General features: G+C 37.0%; 1 protein-coding gene across 2 annotated transcripts in view; it reads right to left on the bottom strand.

Annotated features, from left to right (window-relative positions):
• Positions 1-2,142: 2,142 nt before the first annotated feature.
• LOC114660889 (alpha-N-acetylgalactosaminidase-like) overlaps positions 2,143-18,579 on the bottom strand; it is a 32,989-nt gene continuing 16,552 nt past the window's right edge. For both annotated transcript variants that reach the window (XM_028813867.2, XM_028813868.2), the window contains exons 5-8: positions 14,899-14,993; positions 11,838-11,999; positions 11,182-11,379; positions 2,143-2,570 (exon numbers count right to left, since the gene is read on the bottom strand). In XM_028813867.2, coding sequence (XP_028669700.1) covers positions 2,307-2,570; positions 11,182-11,379; positions 11,838-11,999; positions 14,899-14,993 — 719 coding nt within the window. In that variant the 3' untranslated portion in view covers positions 2,143-2,306. The remainder of the gene's footprint in view (positions 2,571-11,181; positions 11,380-11,837; positions 12,000-14,898; positions 14,994-18,579) is intronic.

The raw sequence follows: 18,579 nt of genomic DNA, 5'->3' as shown, positions 1-18,579 counted from the left end.
TTAAGGCCAGGAAAATGGAGTATCAGATTTCAAGGCATTATATGAAACTGTCTTAAATACACACCAATTAGTATTATACAATCTGCCAAATACCAAATAAATGAGTCTTGAGGACTCAGACAGCACTTCTATAATATATAAAAACAATTTAAAGTCCCATCCTTTCAAAGATGCCAGAGTACGGTGGGAAAAGGATCTCTTACTCAACATTTCAGAGCAGGACTGGAAGGCAGCAATGCACATAATTCACTCTTGCTCCATATACGCAAAACATACAATTATTCAACTTAAAAATCTTTTATCGAGCAAATCTATCTCATTTAAAATTGTCCAAAATATTTCCAGGGCAAAATCCAACCTGCAAACGTTGCAATCGAGCTCCAGCCTCATTGGATTCATTTGTTTTGCTGTGTACCAAATTAACATCATTCTGAACCACAATTTTAAATGCCTTTCAGGCAGTCTTGGAGTCACAATCCCTCCTAACCCATTAACAGCTGTGTTTGGTGTACTCCCAAATGGGCTTAAAGTGGAGAAGGACAAACAAACTGGAATTGATTTTACTTCACTATTGGTGCATGGGCTTATCTTGCTCAACTGGAAGAATCCTAACCCAGCACTTTTAGGTCAGTGGGTAACTGATGTTATATACTATTTCAAAATGGAAAAAAATCAAATTTTAACTTTAAAACCTGGCAGAATCTAGTTAATAACATTTTAGAATAAGAATTTATACTGGGGAAAAGGATTATCCTCCCTCTTTTCTACTCTTAAAAGTTTTACTCTGGCTGTTGGCCTTCCTCTTTTTCTCTTGGATGGAGATTGAATTGAATTTAGTTTTGTTAAGTTTGACTTATTTGTATGGAATGTTACTTGCTTTTAATAAATTCAATACAAACAAAAAAAAAATGGTGCCCACTAAGACTATACTCACTTACGGAATGCAGCTCCATGATGAAGAAGACCCTTTTCCAAGACAGAAAAACATATAGAATATGAGATATCAATTTCTTTGCACTATTTCATTTTCTTTCAATTCTTCAAATTAAACGGGGAATCTGGCTGGTCCCCAAACCTTTACTATTTCGCTATTACCTTTACTGGGAGACTTACACTATTGTCATATCCTCCTCCCTCTTTCCTACTCTCTACACAATAACTCTGGTGCAAGAACAACTTAAATTTAGGATCAAACCCGAACCCAAGTAATGCAAGGTGACAAGGATGACAATGATGTCAAAATTACAGTGGAAATTAGAAAAAAAAATGTACATATTTTAAAATATTTGTATATCCATCCATCATCCAACCCGCTATATCCTAACTACAGGGTCACGGCGGTCTGCTGGAGCCAATCCCAGCCAACACAGGGCACAAGGAAGGAAACAAACCCTGGGCAGGGCGCCAGCCCACCACAGGGCATACACACACCCACACACCAAGCACACACTAGGGACAATTTAGAATCGCCAATGCACCTAACCTGCATGTCTTTGGACTGTGGGAGGAAACCGGAGTACCCGGAGGAAACCCACACAGACACGGGGAGAACATGCAAACTCCACGCAGGGAGGACCTGGGAAGCGAACCCGGGTCTCCTAACTGCGAGGCAGCAGCGCTACCCACTGCACCACCGTGCCGCCCATATTTGTATATATCCACCTTAATAAAAGGATATGTGTCTCTGTGTGTGTCTTCGTCCAGTTGTTATGTCTTTGTCATTCCAGTAGATGGCGCTTCACAAACATTAATACTCCTTTTATGAATTCCATACCAAATGGCATATAACAGAGACATACAGAATGCATTGAACATTAATACTGAGGTCTATGTTGATTACTTATATTTCAACTCATCTTAGACAGGTAGCAAAATTAGTTAAAGGATAAATGCATAATGTAAAAGCCAAAATTCAAGTCCTCCATAAATATCCATCCATCTCTGTTATATTTGTTGATATATTTAGTGCTAATACCAATAAACAACAACTAATAATACATTTTTGTACATAAAGATCTGACTCACACACTCATCTAAAGTAATCTTAAAAGTTTGTAAAAATTAATTTGTATAAATGTTGTTTTAGAGAAATCATCACAGACCGGGTACAAGCCTAGGACTTTCACTGAAATGCATCTTTATTAGGAGTAGAACTGTTAGTAAAAAAAAAAAAAAAAAAAACCTTGCAAGAAAATATTCACACATATTTCATTGAAAATTCCTGAAATGCAAACTTATAAAATATTTCAAAATGTATGTCTTTTATACACATTGGCCTCCCAGAGTTACAATTCCACAAATTACATTCAAGTGCAAACTGGAGAGATATAAAGGAGCATGACCCCAGATGGATTAACCTGGAAATAAATGATGTCTAACAGGTTGTAAAATCCCATGAGTTTAGATTCAAGGACATCAATGACTTGATAACCCAAGAGGCAGTCAACAATACGGAGTTGCGCCAAGTTCAAAATGGCAGGTTTGGGGGTACCATCGTAGGACGTGCGGACAACTGCTACCGCAAAGCTTCCCTTAGACAGAACCCTCCTCCACACTTCAAAGTTCTTATCCTGAAAACAAGGAAACACCATATTTTATTTTGAATGCATCCAAATTTATGTCTGGAAAAGGAGCTACAGTTTAGTGAAAAAAGTAATTACCCTGTTGGATATCAGAATATTTGTATATTATTTGAAATTGAAATCTAAAAGCTTTTCAGTGAAATCCTCTTATAATGATGAATAAAAATGTACAATAAAATAATAACTGTCAAAAAAATTCATCTATGATGTAGGAAGGAATTAATTCTCTTGTTGCAATCTTCATACCCAGAATGACACCAAGGGGTCAAAATATACAAAAACAGTTTCAGTTAATAAGGAGAACACCAGGTGGAGATGAAAACAGGGAGCACACAACATAGCAAATAAACAGCAAAACAAGAAAATGTTCTGTCTCTCTCTGGGTGCAGGAAGCATAACGTTTTTCAGCCTGCGACACTATACATATCATCTCTTTGAAAAGGAATAAAAACTTGTTTTTTTTCTCTCAGATCCCTCACATTTAGTGGATTACTAGTGCCAACCCATTATGAGCGGATTCTTCTAGCACTAAACTTGTTGTTCTATTAGGCTACTGGATTTCAGTGGGATCACCAGACTTCTGTCAACGTGAGGAGCCAAGAGCCAACAGTTTCATCGTTTACAGGCAGATTACAAAAAAATGTAACATGGCCTTAGAGTATATTGACAAGGTCAACAAACACCAGTGATAATTAAGTTGGCTAAAACAGTCGAGGATATAGTCATGTCGAGTTCTACAAAAAAAACCTAAACAAGAAAGTAAGAAATTCAAATTGAAAAGAATAGCTAGACCTCATCATTAAAATGAAGCAAAGCACTGGTGGAGCAGAAAAAACAACACAATGGCACAAGAAGATGCCAGAGTCCAAGCTACCTGTTAATATATGTTAACAATTGTGAAAGAAAATACAAAAGACAGCAGAGTAATTACAACCCCAATTCCAATGAAGTTGGGACGTTGTGTAAAACGTAAATAAAAACAGAATACAATGATTTGCAAATCCTTTTCAACCTATATTCAATTGAATACACTACAAAGACAAGATATCGAATGTTCAAACTGATAAACTTTATTGTTGTTTTGCAAATCTTCACTCATTTTGAATTTGATGCCTGCAACACGTTCCAAAAAAGCTGGGATGGGGCAGCAAAAGACTGGGAAAGTTGAGGAATGTTCTAAAAACACCTGTTTTGAACATTCCACAGGTGAACAGATTAATTGGAAACAGGTGTTTGTCATGATTGGGTATAAAAGGAGCATCCCCAAAAGGCTCAGTCGTTCAATAGCAAGGATGGGGCGAGGTTCACCACTTTATGAACAACTGCGTGGGCAATTAGTCCAGCAGTTTAAGAACAACGTTTCTCAACGTACAATTGCAAGGAATCTAGGGATTTCATCATCTACTGTCCATAATATCATCAAAAGATTCAGAGAATCTGGAGCAATCTCTGCACGTAAGCGGCAAGGCCAAATACCAACACTGGATGCCCGTGACCTTTGCTTCCTCAGGCAGCACTGCATTAAAAACCGACATCATTCTGTAAAGGATATTACCACGTGGGCTCAGGAATACTTCAGAAAACCATTGTCAGTTAACACAGTTCATTGCTACATCTACAAGTGCAAGTTAAAACTCTACCATGCAAAGCGAAAGCCATATATCAACAACACCCAGAAACGCCACTGGCTTCTCTGGGCCCGAGCTCATCTGAGATGGACTGACGCAAAGTGGAAAAGTGTGCTGTGGTCTGACGAGTCCACATTTCAAATTGTTTTTGGAAATCATGGACGTCGTGTCCTCCGGGCCAAAGAGGAAAAAGACCATTCGGATTGTTATCAGCGCAAAGTTCAAAAGCCAACATCTGTGATGGTATGGGGGTGTGTTAGTTCCCATGGCACATCTGTGAAGGCACCATTAATGCTGAAAGGTACATACAGGTTTTGGAGCAACATATGCAGCCATCCAAGCGACGTCTTTTTCAGGGACGTCCCTACTTATTTCAGCAGGACAATATGAAGCCACATTCTGCATGTGTTACAACAGTGTGGCTTCAAAGTAAAAGAGTGCGGGTACTAGACTGGCCTGCCTGCAGTCCAGACCTGTCTCCCATTGAAAATGTGTGGCGCATTATGAAGCACAAAATACGACAACGGAGACCCCGGACTGTTGAGCAACTGAAGTTGTACATCAAGCAAGAATGGGAAAGAATTCCATCTACACAGCTTCAACAATTAGTGTCCTCAGTTCCCAAACGCTTATTGAGTGTTGTTAAAAGGAAAGGTGATATAACACAGTAGTAAACATGCCCCAGTCCCAGCTTTTTGGAATGTGTTGCAGGCATCAAATTCAAAATGAGTGAAGATTTGCAAAATAACAATAAAGTTTATCAGTTTGAACATTTGATATCTTGTCTTTGTAGTGTATTCAATTGGATATAGGTTGAAAAGGATTTGCAAATCATTGTATTCTGTTTTTATTTACATTTTACACAACGTCCCAACTTCACTGGAATTGGGGTTGCACTATTGCCATGGAACGACAAGCAGGATATGTGGTTTGTAAGACAGTTACAACTGTAAAAGTACATACTGTACCTGTGAAGGTAAATAGGATCAAATCTGCCATAATACTAAGCTTTCTTCTGATATGTAATTCAAATTTCTCTTGCTTATTATATTTTTATTGTTATAACTGCAATATCATTTTGTCTCTGTTATTTTGGCACAGACTCTGCCGTTTTGGGGTCATTTCAGTTGGCCACAGCAATATTGTTTACGTAAACTTCACCCCTTTGCCAGATGCATAATTGCCTCTGTTATGGTGTGTGTGACATCATAAGATGGTGGCTCGCTAACTGGAAAATCTATGTTTTGGAAACAAATGGGATTAATAAAGTATCTATCTATCTATCTATCTATCTATCTATCTATCTATCAAATGAAGAAGCTATTTTGTAGCAACAGTTTTGATCTTTTGGCATTTGTTGTAAGAGTTTGAATTTTCCATCCATCCATCCATTATCCAACCCGCTATATCCTAACTACAGGGTCACGGGGGTCTGCTGGAGCCAATCCCAGCCAACACAGGGCGCAAGGCAGGAAACAAACCCCAGGCAGGGGGCCAGCCCACCGCAGAGATTGAATTTTTGTTTTTCATTTTGGTTTTTGTTATTTTGGTGCTTTTGATCTTGGTAATGAATCTTGATTTTGACTCTTGTTGGCTCTGCTTGTCATCTGACCACATGTTTCTCTAAGTCCTGCTGTTGGATTTTGTTTCTTTTTTTTATTTTTTTTTAGTTAAGCAGAAGCTATAGGACTTCTAATAAGATAAAGTGGTTGGTTTGTGTATGTTTATGCTTGTCTTCACCTCAGGTTTGTGTCAATGTGTGGATAGCGCTTTGAGTACTGAGAAAAGCGCTATATAAATGTAATGAATTATTATTATTATTACGATTTAGAAAACCAGTGATACTTTTTTTAAAGAGAACTATACTGTAAATAAACTTGCTGCACTCTATAAGAGGCATTATTTTTGGTCTCAAGAGTGATAATGAGTGTGACATTTCAGGTAATTTTTTGCTTTTCATTAGTGCACAATAGCATGGCTGCTGTTTTTGTGCAGATTTTGGATGGAAACATTAACAAATTAAAAAAAAAACTGAGACAATGAAAATTCCTCACATATAAAACAGAAATTAAACAGGGGTCTCAAGTGTTTTGATATACTATATCAGCGATACTTCCCTATAAATGTATATTCCCAAAATAGGTTTCCTATTCCTTGAAGGATTACAGAAAAGTCTTCAAGGAATTCTCATTTCAAAAGCTTCTCATATAGTGAGTCTCAAATCCCAATTCTTGGCGCATTAACTGAAAACTTGAATAGTGGGATACAAGGACCCCATTGTTCTGTAAAAGAAATAAGTTCTCATCTGAAAACATGAGTCTAGCGTTCTTCACTTCACTGAACTCAGTCAGAAAGGTGCTTTATGTTCAAGAGTAAAGGGCTTCTCTTTTCAGCTTTAAGGCCTCTAAATGAACACTCTCCTCCTTTCCGATCTGTACAGTGTAATACCACACCTATATGTCTAAAACTGCTGAGTCAATTGACAGAACCATTTCAAGAAAGAGCTTCATTGTAAAATTTTTAGTCAAAGCTTTTTTTTTTTTTTCTGCAACTCCTGGACATCTGTATAATTATCCATCTATCCCTTCACTTTGTAACCTACTTATCGAGTCTTGGATTGTGAGAAGCCAGTGCTCTGTAGCACTTGATACATGTTGAGAACTAATCCTGGATATTGCAGATATCCATAAAATTAACCATTAACAAGTTCTATGAGAGCCCCTGAGCAGATCCCAAAAGGCACCACTGATGTCAGGAATCTGACTTTTATAATGTTTGGAGCATGATGTACAACCTTTACATATGTAGGTTTTGCTTTTCTATGGGCTGATTATTTTTAAGGTTATTATGTCACCGTTTCATCATTTTATACTCTTTTTGCACACTGTGCCCCACCATTTTGCGTGCAATGGTGGTGTCCATTGCTGGGAATGTGACCTGCATCACTATGTGTAATGTCACCATTGCAAAGGTGTTATGGTGTTGTATTACTTCTAGGGGCATCACTGAGCCCAAAAGTCTAGAGACAATTGCACAAACAAGTCTCAGGTACACAATCAATGTTTTTACTTAATAAAGTACCTTTCTGGAGACTTCTTTTCCAATTTCGCGGAACAAACAAATTAATTCCTTTGTTCTCCTTCTATTCTTTGCTCCTCCACTTCTCCCAGACTCACAGAGCCAAGTGAAGTTCTCTCTCTTTTAACTCCCAACTCAGGAGTATTTCCGGTGCTCAGTCTATTGCCTCTGGGAAGCACTTTTGGGTTAGGTAGCACCATCCTGGTCACTCAGTAGTTATTTACTGGTAGCTCCCCCTGGTGGTGGCCCCTATGGAATCCAACAGTGTAGCCCTATGGGAGCATCACTCCCATGCTGCCCTGCAGGAATCCATACCGGGGACCACCAGAAGGGATGCTGCCACCTAGTGTATGGGGGAACGATCTGTCCATAGCAGCCAGTTTTCCAATGACCTGTATTTCTGGCATCCTGACTGGGAAAGGGACTGCCATCAAACCTGGTCAGGTTGCTTCTCCAGCCAACTTTGCCCATCCACAGCTGCTAGGACACCAGCTCTGGAGCATCTACTGCTGCAGCGTTCTTCCAGGTTTACTTCCTGGCACAGACAGGGGAAGACTGAAGCTCCCTTCTTGACATTCTCTTATATTGGCTTCCAGGCCAAGTAAGGGAGCAGGGTCCATCCCAGCCAGGGTCCATGACAGGTCTCATGATAGGAGTAGCTTTCCAAGTTTTGTAATTTGTCTTGTAAAAACAAACTCAGTTGTAGTGATTTTTTTGAATTAATATTTATTTTTTGTTTTAGACTTCCAGTTTTATTTTTCAGACTTTAAATTTTGATTTTTTTTTTGTTTGGGCTTTGATATTTTTTTATTTCCATTCTGCATTCTGATCTTCAGCCTCTTCCCTGACTATGTCCATTTTTCTTCATCTCTTGGTCTCATTTTTTTTTTTTTTTTTTTTTTTAAATATAATGAGAGTTTTTTTGCCTGTCTTTAAAGAATAAACTGCCGTCTTATAATCACCATAAAAGAATCAGACATACAACCGATTTTAAATGGCAGACACAGTTTTTATTTACTGCTACTCCTGTTCCGCCCGTCAATGAAATGGACTTACCATTTTAACATTTCATGAATACAATATCTGTGTTTAGTCTGTTTAATCATCTCAATATTAACACAAAATTTTGGTAGGATAACTTTTTCTCCATATACTCTATAAAAAGGCATATATTAGATTAGATTAGATTTGATTATACATTGTCTCCAAATTTAACAATGTTGTTCTTCCGTAACTGTAGGATTCTCCATGTTTACCAAATTAATTTGGCCAAAAAAATGAAAAATCTGAGAACGCTAGAGGCTTAGATCTTCCTGTTGCAGAGAACTGTGCAGTTTTGCCACAGCATACTGTAAATTACATGAATTTAGGGTTTGTTCTGGAATCTGTCTTAGCTGACTTCATGTGAAAGGCAACAGATGTGTGGGACTCTATCTATTTTGCTCCCTTATTCTCTCTTAATCTCAGTTGTAACGTTTCTTTTTCTGCGTTTTTTGGGGGTATCCTCTACAAAGAGTGCCCTTTAGATAGTATTCAGACCCTTCACTTTTCTCACATTTTGTTGAATTGCAGCTGTATGCTGATATCATTTAAATGCATTCTTTCCTTCATCTAGAAACACTCAATACACAAGAATGATAAAATGAAAACAGGATTTAAGGAATTTTTGCAAATTTATTAAAAGTGAAAAACTGAAATATCACATTGACACAAGTATTCAGACCCTTTGCTATAACACTTGAAATTTGTCTCAGGTGCATTCCATCCTATTGATTATAGTTTCTACACCTTGTTTGGAGTCCACCTGTGGTCCATTCAATTGAATGGATATGACTAGGAAAGGCACAAACCTGTCATAGAAGGTCCCACAACTGACCATGTGTACCAAAGCAAAACCCAAGTCATGATGTGAAAGGAATTGTTTGCAGAATGTAAGAGACAGGAAAGATTCAAGGCACAGATCTGGGGAAGGCTCCAAACAATCCCTACAGCTTTGAAAGGTTCCCAGGAGCTCAATGGCCTCCATAACTCTTAAATACCACAACTCTTCCTACAGCTGCTTGCCTGGCCAAACTGAGCAATCAGGGGAGAAGGGCTTTGGGAAGAGAGGTGAGTAAGGACTGAATGGTCACTCTGGATGAGCTCCAGAGAACCTGTCTGGAGATGGGAACAACTTCCAGAAGGACAACCACTTTTTCTTGAGATGATCATCAGAGAACGATACCAGAAAATCCCCAGGTCCACGTGTGTGAAGCTTGTCAGGTCATACCCAAAAAGACTCCAGGCTGCAATAGCACGTTGGAAGCAATAAGGTACTGAGTAAAGTGTCTGAATACTTGTGTCAATGTGATTTTTCAGTTTTTAATTTTTAATAAATTTGCTAAAATTTCTGCAATCTTGATTTTGCTTTATCATTCTGGGGTACTGAGTGTTGCTTGATAAGGGGAAAAAACTAATTTAAATGATTTTAGCACAAGGCTGCAACACAACAAAAGGTGAAAAAAGTGAAGGAGTCTGAATACTTGGAGTACTGGAAAAGCGCTATATAAATATAATGAATTATTATTATTATTACTTTCTGAAATGTAAGCTCTTGCTTGAAAGGAACCTTCTTCTTAATTGTGGAATATAACTCCTCCTTTCATTATTATAATAATGTTATTCGAAAATCTCAGGCTTTGAAAGGACTGACGTTTGGCTTTGGCTTTCGACCTCTCATGTGTTGAATGCTTTCAAGCACGCTCTTATGATGTGATGGGTGTGTGCACCTTCCACACTGGGGTCCATAATACAGTACTGTACCATTTTTACCAAGAAGTCATTCCTGCCTTGGGTTTCTAGTAATCTGACTTCTATCTGTTTCTTGGATGTTGTGTCTGGTGGTTACCATTAACCCCCGCCACCACAACTTGTGCATTACTGTACCTTTCTTTGCTATTATATGTCAACCTGCCTTATAAATCATAACAACTGTTTTTCTGTACCACAGAATCCATTTCGGATACTTTCCAAACTGTATAATTTATATTAAATGTAAACATTTATTTTATCATCAGCAGTAAAAAGTGTACCTTTCAACCAAGGAGATCATAACAAGATAATTATAATCATGTCTTTACTTCCTTACAAAATCTTTGAATGTTTAGAGACTGGAAGAATAATGGAGCATCATACTTCCAAATTAAATGAACATTTTTCATCATTATCACAAAACCGTTTTTTTCAAGTCTGAAACTTGTTTAATGAAATGTGTCTTAGTTTGAAGTTTTTTTCTGGATCTTGTCTACTCTATGATCTTGTGCCCTGTTTTAGAAACAGTTTACGGCCAATTTGATTACACTTTTCTGTTAATAATCTGACATATAACTGGTTATGTCACAAACTGCCTTAATATGTTGTTTTTTTAAAAGAAGCCCCTGGATATACAAACAAAAATTAAACAGAATGAAAAATGTTTTCTTTTTAAATAATGAAGATATCAACCTCAAACCTTTGAAAGCCGCTCTCCAATTGTTGTAAGTATTAACTGACATCTAGTTCCTTTGCAGACCCTTTTTTGTATAGTTTATATAAATAAATAGCACATTATATTACTTGTTAAATATGAGGATACTATGATTTTGTATCCAGTTTTTGTGCAGCCAGGAAGCTAATCAGACAACACTGTGCAGTGGCTGAGGTGCAGGACTTTAAACCATATGGCTGCCAGCTCAGTTCCCACCTCCATTTAATTATGTAACCCTGTGTCAGTCACCTCAGCAACTCCAATTGTACAAAATAAATTTTCTGTCAGCAGTTATTCTGTATCCTATACTTTTAAGTTTGGTTAAAAGGAGTCTTACAATAAGAATTTAAATAACAAAAATATCATTATGATGTTGAGGAGCACCTACTTTGTAAACACGTATGCCTGGAGCTCCTAAGGGGTCTTGATTTATAGAGATGGCCAGCTGGTTTTGCAGAATTTCCTTGAACTTCCCAGAGATGCTTCTTAGGTCATTGGACATAAAGAGTGGTGCAGCTAGCATAGCCCATATGGCCATCTGAGTTTTGGATTGCTCATAGCTCAGTCCAAAATCACCAACTATCAACTGAGGGCAAAAATTAACATGAGATCAGTGATATACAGGCTTCTTATGCAAATATCCACACAGACACCAATTAATTAGTTAATCAAAGAGAATTTCTTTCCATGTAGTACATTTTTCTTGTAACTTATCTTACAAAAATGAAGCACATATTATTTGGTTGGTTAACTGTACATCTACAGTACTGTGAAAATAACTGTTCTGTGGGTGGTGTACAAGTATTTTCTTTTAAAAAAAAAATGAATTCATTGTTCTTGACTCTTGAATGGTGCATAAAATATATGCCATGTTATTAATGTTTCTTTCATTGTATAAAATATAAATTGAATAACATGGCATGACAAAACAGAAAATGTAATTATTCCTTTGTCACTTCCTTTCCAACTGTCCATGGATCCCATCAAGAGTAATAAAAACAATTTCTTTGATAAAATATCAATATAATATTGAAAGACAATTACCACAGCAGGATCATTCCAGTGACCTGGGCCTGCAGCTGGCTGTAAAACATCCTGGTTCTTACCATACCACTGAATAACACTCATAACTGATTCCCATGAATCTTGGATATCATAATAGTTTCTCCATGAGTTACAAATTTGAGCAAGTAATGTATAATTTACCTGAATAAAGAACAAAACAACACATTTAGAAGACATTTACATGTAATGCTGATAGATAGATAGATAGATAGATAGATAGATAGATAGATAGATAGATAGATAGATAGATAGATAGATAGATAGATAGATATTTTATTTGTCCAAAGAGGAAAATGTACCTTTTTACAGGCACTCAAGAAATATTATAACAAGCACAACAACTCCCCATAAAAAACACACTCAAGAAATAAAAAAAAAGAAAATTCTACTTGGCTAAAGACAAGAGAGCAGTCACAGTGAGGCATTATAAGTGGATAATGTTGCAGGTATGAAGGGCCCCTGTTTAATTTCTTCATATACTTCTGCTGGATAATTTGTTGGCTATAAGTACTTAACGTTAGTCTTTCATAAAGAAGATGTGCAGCTTTGCTTGTAATTAACATTCATTTTCTTTTCAGTCTCTCTTGTATTACCTCCTGTGGGTTGAAAATGAAATCCTCAACTGAGCCTGCCATATTAATCATGTTAATTTGCTGGGTTTGTCTTGAAGTGATGTTACTAGCCCAGCATACCATTGTGTAGAATCACAATGGTCATCACATGGTTATAGAATATGTAAAGGATGTCAATTCCATTATTAAAGGAATAAAGTCTCTTAAGTAAAACAAGTCTCCCCTGACCTTTCTTATATACTGTAGTTCCTCTGTGTTACTAGACCAATCCAGCTCATCATTGATGTCGACCCCCCTGTACTTGTAGCACTGAACTGTTCTCTTCCTCCCTCTACAGACTGGATGACTGACAGTTACAACATCTCTGATGTCACTTTCGGTATCTGTCAACCTGAACCTGCCTCTTCCTGTCAGAAGTACATATGACGAGAATTTCAGTCATTTTGAAGTGAGTTCACTGTGCAACTCCTTTCTGAACCGACGCGATTTTTAATTGCTGTTTTTGTTAGTTTTTTTTTGCTTTTCAATTATATGGGATCACTGTGAGTGCCCCAACTTTTTATTGTGGTCTGTCTAATCTCTTACAAAAGTTACTTTATATGCAAGTGCAGGTCTTCTCTTAGGTGTTGCTTCTACCTTGAAATATCAATGAGATTGCCCAAATTCAATTAACATGAAGGTTTTTATTATGTAAAAAACACGGAGGAATAATTGCAAAGAAATGTCCATATGCTAAAATTCAGATAGACAAACCTTTCCTGCCCCTGTGGACCTGGCTAACATCAGGTGAATTTCTAACTGACTAAATCCTAACTTACTACTAAATACTCACACCAGAGTCTTCTCTGTGATGTGCACTTTGGGTTCTTTTCCTTTAACTAAAGAGGCATTGTTTTTTCCCTCAAAAGTGGCCTTTGTTACAGAAAAGTATATTATAACCCAAAAGGACAGCACAATGGAACTGTTAAGACATTTGGCATTTTTTCTATTGTCTTTTGCGACTCTAATAATACCCACACTACAATGTTTTTGTATAAAAACACAGACATTAATTTCCATTATTTGTCCAGACTACCCTGGCATTTTTAGCCCCCGAAAACAAAGTCTTTTGAAAATGCTCTACAGAGCCAAAATAATACAGACTTTATTTGCACTCTGTAATGACCAGGATCCAATTAGGGATGGATACGTAATATGCATGAACCAATCAATGTCTCATTCCCTGACTCGTCACCGAAGAAAAAACCATATTATTCCAACATAGTGGACACAGAAGAGTTTATTTCCATGGTACTTGTGTTGCTTACCTGTATGCTTCTGAATTGCATTTGTACAGTTTGAATGCTGCAAACATGTACAAAATGCAAATTATTTACCAGTCATTACAGTTTTGAGATAAAGGAGGAGGACACTTCATCCTCCCATTTCCGCCAAAGCGTACTTTCAAAGTGTAGGCATAGAGCTATTGTCATATGCGTTTTTGCTCATTTTAGTGTGGGTAGAGATACTTTTGTAAACAAAGTGAAAATACTTGTTTTCATTTCAAAATGTCATTTAAGTGAAAACATACTACAGTAGTATGAACATAGCCTCAGAATCTTCTTGAAATGGGTCTCTGTTCCTCCTCCTTAGATGTTATTACAATCCTGCTTTTTATACTAAGGTGATATCGAAAGCTCCTCTTATTACAACTTGGTGGCAGCACTAGCAAAAGGATATTGTGTATGTAATTCTAAAATGAGAAACAGGTTCTTCACAGTTGCTTCCCTCATATCTCAGCCTATTTCCCTTTGCCTGTATTGTGCTTTCAGAGTGCCAGTACTGAGAAATCAGCTTAGTTTGCAGATAGTTGCACAGGTAGACCACTACAGAGGTCTCTAAACCACTTGTATTCATATAGCAGTATCAATGACCCCACCATTTTCATTAAGACCAACATAGTCTTTTAACCTTTAAAGGTTCATCCTTTTTTCTAATCAATAAAATCAGACTCAAATAATTTCAAACACTTGTAACCTTGTTATTGTGAAAGGCTGCAAAATGAAAAGACCTTTTCCACCTTCTGGCTTGCTGGTTAGCTAATAGCTAAGGTGACCCTATACCCTAATTCAGTTGTTTCCTAATTAATGCTTCTGTCTTTGTCCAACTATGTGACAGCTTGTTCCAAACTTCCTAACCCATAACAAGCATCAGCTGCTTAGTTCTTAAAGAGCAGCAAACTAGAGCCAATTAATACTGTACTTTAGCAAAAAGACATTTAAGAAGCTGGGAGACTTGGCCTATTATAAGTCCCTCCAAATCCTAATCAAGCTCTATAACCAAGATTTTGTGCACAGACATCTGTTGGATTACTTGCAGGGCTCAATCTGACTTCCTTAATCAGATGTTCATAACACAAGAGCTATCTATACTTGACAGTGATAGAGAAACGTCTGTAACGAACAGCGCATCAGCATCTTGGACCTCACTTTGGGAGGCAGGCCTCCTTGGTACGCTGGCCAGCTACAGCAGAAAGCAATGGGTCTCCCAGTACGATTTAGAGCCAGACTCATCTTGGGAAATCCTGAAACAGTGCAAAAATTTCAGTTAGTTTATTGAAGTAAAAACACACAGATCCACTGATATAACAAATGAAATTAATAGATATGTATGAGGACATGTTTCCCTTGTGTCTGTGTTCAGTTAGTCTTTCTGAAGCCAGATGTACAATATATATGTCTGGAGACAACCATGAGCGAATTTTGCTTAAAACTGGGTGGGAACAATTTGACGACTCACTGAGTGTCACATTTCTAAGCTAGTCTAATTTCTCATGAAGGCACTGCTCAAAGTAGGGGTGGTGATTTTGAACTGCAAAGATCAGAGGTGCTCTTGTTAAGCTGGTCCAACAGGCAGCAAGCTTCTGATTACGACGAACCACACACAGTCAAAAAGTCTCCTAAAAAACCATAGTAGACATATAAATGTATTTTGCATGTGCAGACAGAACATTGCACATTTTAACAGTAAACATAACTTGTTTTAGAAATAAACATAACCTGATGCAAGGGAAAAGACCTTTCTGTAGCATCAGATTATACATTGGCATTTGACGGCATCAGTGGACGTGTGATAAACATGAACAATACGTTGTCACAGGTGCCATTGTGTGCTCTCTGTTGTTCAGTGTTACGACAAAAGTGCAAGACTTGATGTAAGTATAAAAGAAGTGGCAGCTATATTCACAAAAATATGAATTGTGAAATATGCATTTGAAGTAAATGGTATGTCTCATCCAATTAAAAGGACTGCCATTAAAAGAGATGCAGGAGTTGAAGATTTTAGTACTCAAAACACCCCAATCAACAAATCTGCCTAACAACATCAGTGAAGCACAGACAAGGCTGCACAGCTTTCAGTCTCTGACTGTGTGTCTAAACAAATAACTAAAGGAATGTAACATTACTAATTAGAAATGCAAAAATGCCATGACAAAATAGCCTCTGTGTTTTAACACCTTGTATATCCATAGACCACAATCTGCATCTAAATTCAGTTTGCAGTTGTTATTGTCATACAGTGAGGCAATAGTTAAAATGACAGGAAGATATTATAGCAGACAGAGACACTTCTCAAAGCTGTGGAGCCCAGTACCTTCAGTGGTCAGTCTCTTCCATCGCAGTGCTCATTACAACGTGCAAATTAATAATTAAGTTTCAGTTACCTTGCTCTATTGAGCTCCTGACTTGACAACAGCAAGTTTAGCTTTTTATCTTCTCTCAGCTTCAAGTCTTTCGTTCTGTACCTTTTGCACACTCCCTGAAACCCTGGCAGTAGTTTAAAATGCATGGACTGGAGGAATTGAGGGTGAATGTTTTAGGAAGAAGCCCTGTGGGTGTAGCCTTTGCAGTACAGGATTTCATTATTATCCACTACACACTTTTTAACAGGTTGTCTCCAGATGTGTATTCTTGTTGAGAATCATGTCTGGCCCCGCAAGACTACTAATCAGTTTTATGAAAGTTTTACATTAAACTCTTCTGCTTTTAATATAAAAAAATTCTTAAATATTTGCATGAGAAAAGATTCATAAGCAACATTCAGACGGTATTAAAGACTGTTTAAATGTATTCAGCATTGCAACATTTACTAAAATCTTCAGATAAACCTAAATGAAATAATATTAAATTAATTATTATTTCATGGAAGAACAGACTAAAGATGCACAGCAGGACTTTCTCTCTGATATGTTTTTAATGACTACACTACAGTATATATTACAATATGTTATATTAACCACCATCCAGCACCTCTCCCAGCAGGAAAGAGCCTCTGAATGTATGACAGTGCTTAAGAATCTTCACTCCATTTATCAGCTATCATTGCACAGATAATAACATGAAAGTCAATTATCCTTCTATGTGAGAGCAGCCAATGAAATTTATTACAAATTTTAAATTGAATGAAATTTATTACAAAGAATCTGTGAAGTAAGTGAATTTAAAGGTATGTGTCCCATTTTGTTTCCTAATTTAAACTTTGCTCTAGACAGAAGGGAAAGGATGCAGAAGTGCAATGGCTGTGCGTGTATTGAAGTGTTCACATTTTAAAAGAATAGTCCATCCAAAAATTGCATTTTTATATGTTACTTACACTGTGTAGTTTGCAGTGATGGGTGCAAAAAGAAATGTGAATCTTATGTTTTCATGCTGAATGGAGATAACAAAATAGTTTATGGTGATCAATGTTTGACAACAGCAAACAATATCAAAACATCCATAAAAACATTTCACATTACTTGTGTCACATATACCACATGTCAAGTTATCTAGTCATATGCTCTCAATATCAGCATATATAATTAAATAAATCACTTCTGGAAAAAATGAATTAAAACAAAACTTTCTCAAACATGTCAGAGGTTTGAATTGAAGACCCACTTCTCTGCCTTCATTCATTGGTTAAGAATCCATGCCTGTAGCAACTAATTTATTGGCTGCCATTGCACTTCATATGATATCAACAGTTTAAAGTTCACTGAATGATGTACATAACTAAAGATTAAAAGTTAAAGAAAGCCGAGTGAAAGCATTATCAGGAAAACAATATGCTTCATATTTGCACACACAGTATCAACATGCAGAAGGTCAATTTATATGTTCAGTTTCACAACCTGCCACTAGAAAATCCTAAGGTACTCCATTTGTGGATATGAATATAAATGTTAAAACAGAAGAAGGGTCTACAATTCAAATGCTTGTTCACATTTGAGATTGGTTCATTTTCATTCATGACAGTGTTATCAGGAAGTAGTTTATTTAATAATATTTTAGTAAAAATACATGTTTTTTAGGACGTTGTGACTTTTATGAGTGGTAGTCCCATGGCATGTAAGTCCCAAAAGCACATCCAAAATTGCCCACAAGAGAGGGAAATCCCACCAATACCACCAACTATCAAAAGAGTCCACGTAGAATCTTTTAAAACATATATATTCAAAGGCTCTGTTAACCAGTACAGCTCCATAGAGCACAAAAAGACAAAGGAGCTGCAAGCAAGGTAATCCAAGGTGAACAAAAGCCCTATATGAAATCCCAATAGTGGAATTACAGAGCGAAATGTAAAAAGAATCCAGTAAAATACAAGGCACATAAAATTCATAAAAAACACATGAACTCACCACTCATAAGAGCATTCAAAATGAACCACCAGGAACTGTGTAAGACCCTCCAGATTTAAAGGGTGAAGGGCAATTCTATGCAGTGATTGGAAGATGGCCCTGCCTCTTGGGGGACCACCGACAAAACACATGGAACATAATAAAGGCAGCTTCCATCCATAAAAGAATAAAAAATAAAGAATGAAGCACATAATCAACATAAATAAATGAATGAAGAATGAAGGAAGGAAGGAACCCTGGATGAGATATAACATATGACATTACAACTGGATGACTTAACATGTAGATTATGCAACATGAGTGATGTGCAGTCTTTTCATGGATGTTTAGATATTTACGGTTTTCAATGATGATCACCATAGGCTTCGGTTCTATCACAAACTTTAACTTTGTTTTCTCTGTTCTGCATGAACATATTTTTCTTTGCCATCATTGCAAATTTTATAGGGTAAGTAACATGTTAAAAACACAGTATTCTTAAGTAGAATAT

This window comes from Erpetoichthys calabaricus, chromosome 11 (assembly GCF_900747795.2).
Source record: "Erpetoichthys calabaricus chromosome 11, fErpCal1.3, whole genome shotgun sequence".
In the NCBI taxonomy this organism is placed as follows: domain Eukaryota; kingdom Metazoa; phylum Chordata; class Cladistia; order Polypteriformes; family Polypteridae; genus Erpetoichthys; species Erpetoichthys calabaricus.
The sequence above is the reverse complement of the archived record's forward strand: the minus strand, read 5'-3'. Positions and strand labels throughout refer to the sequence as shown.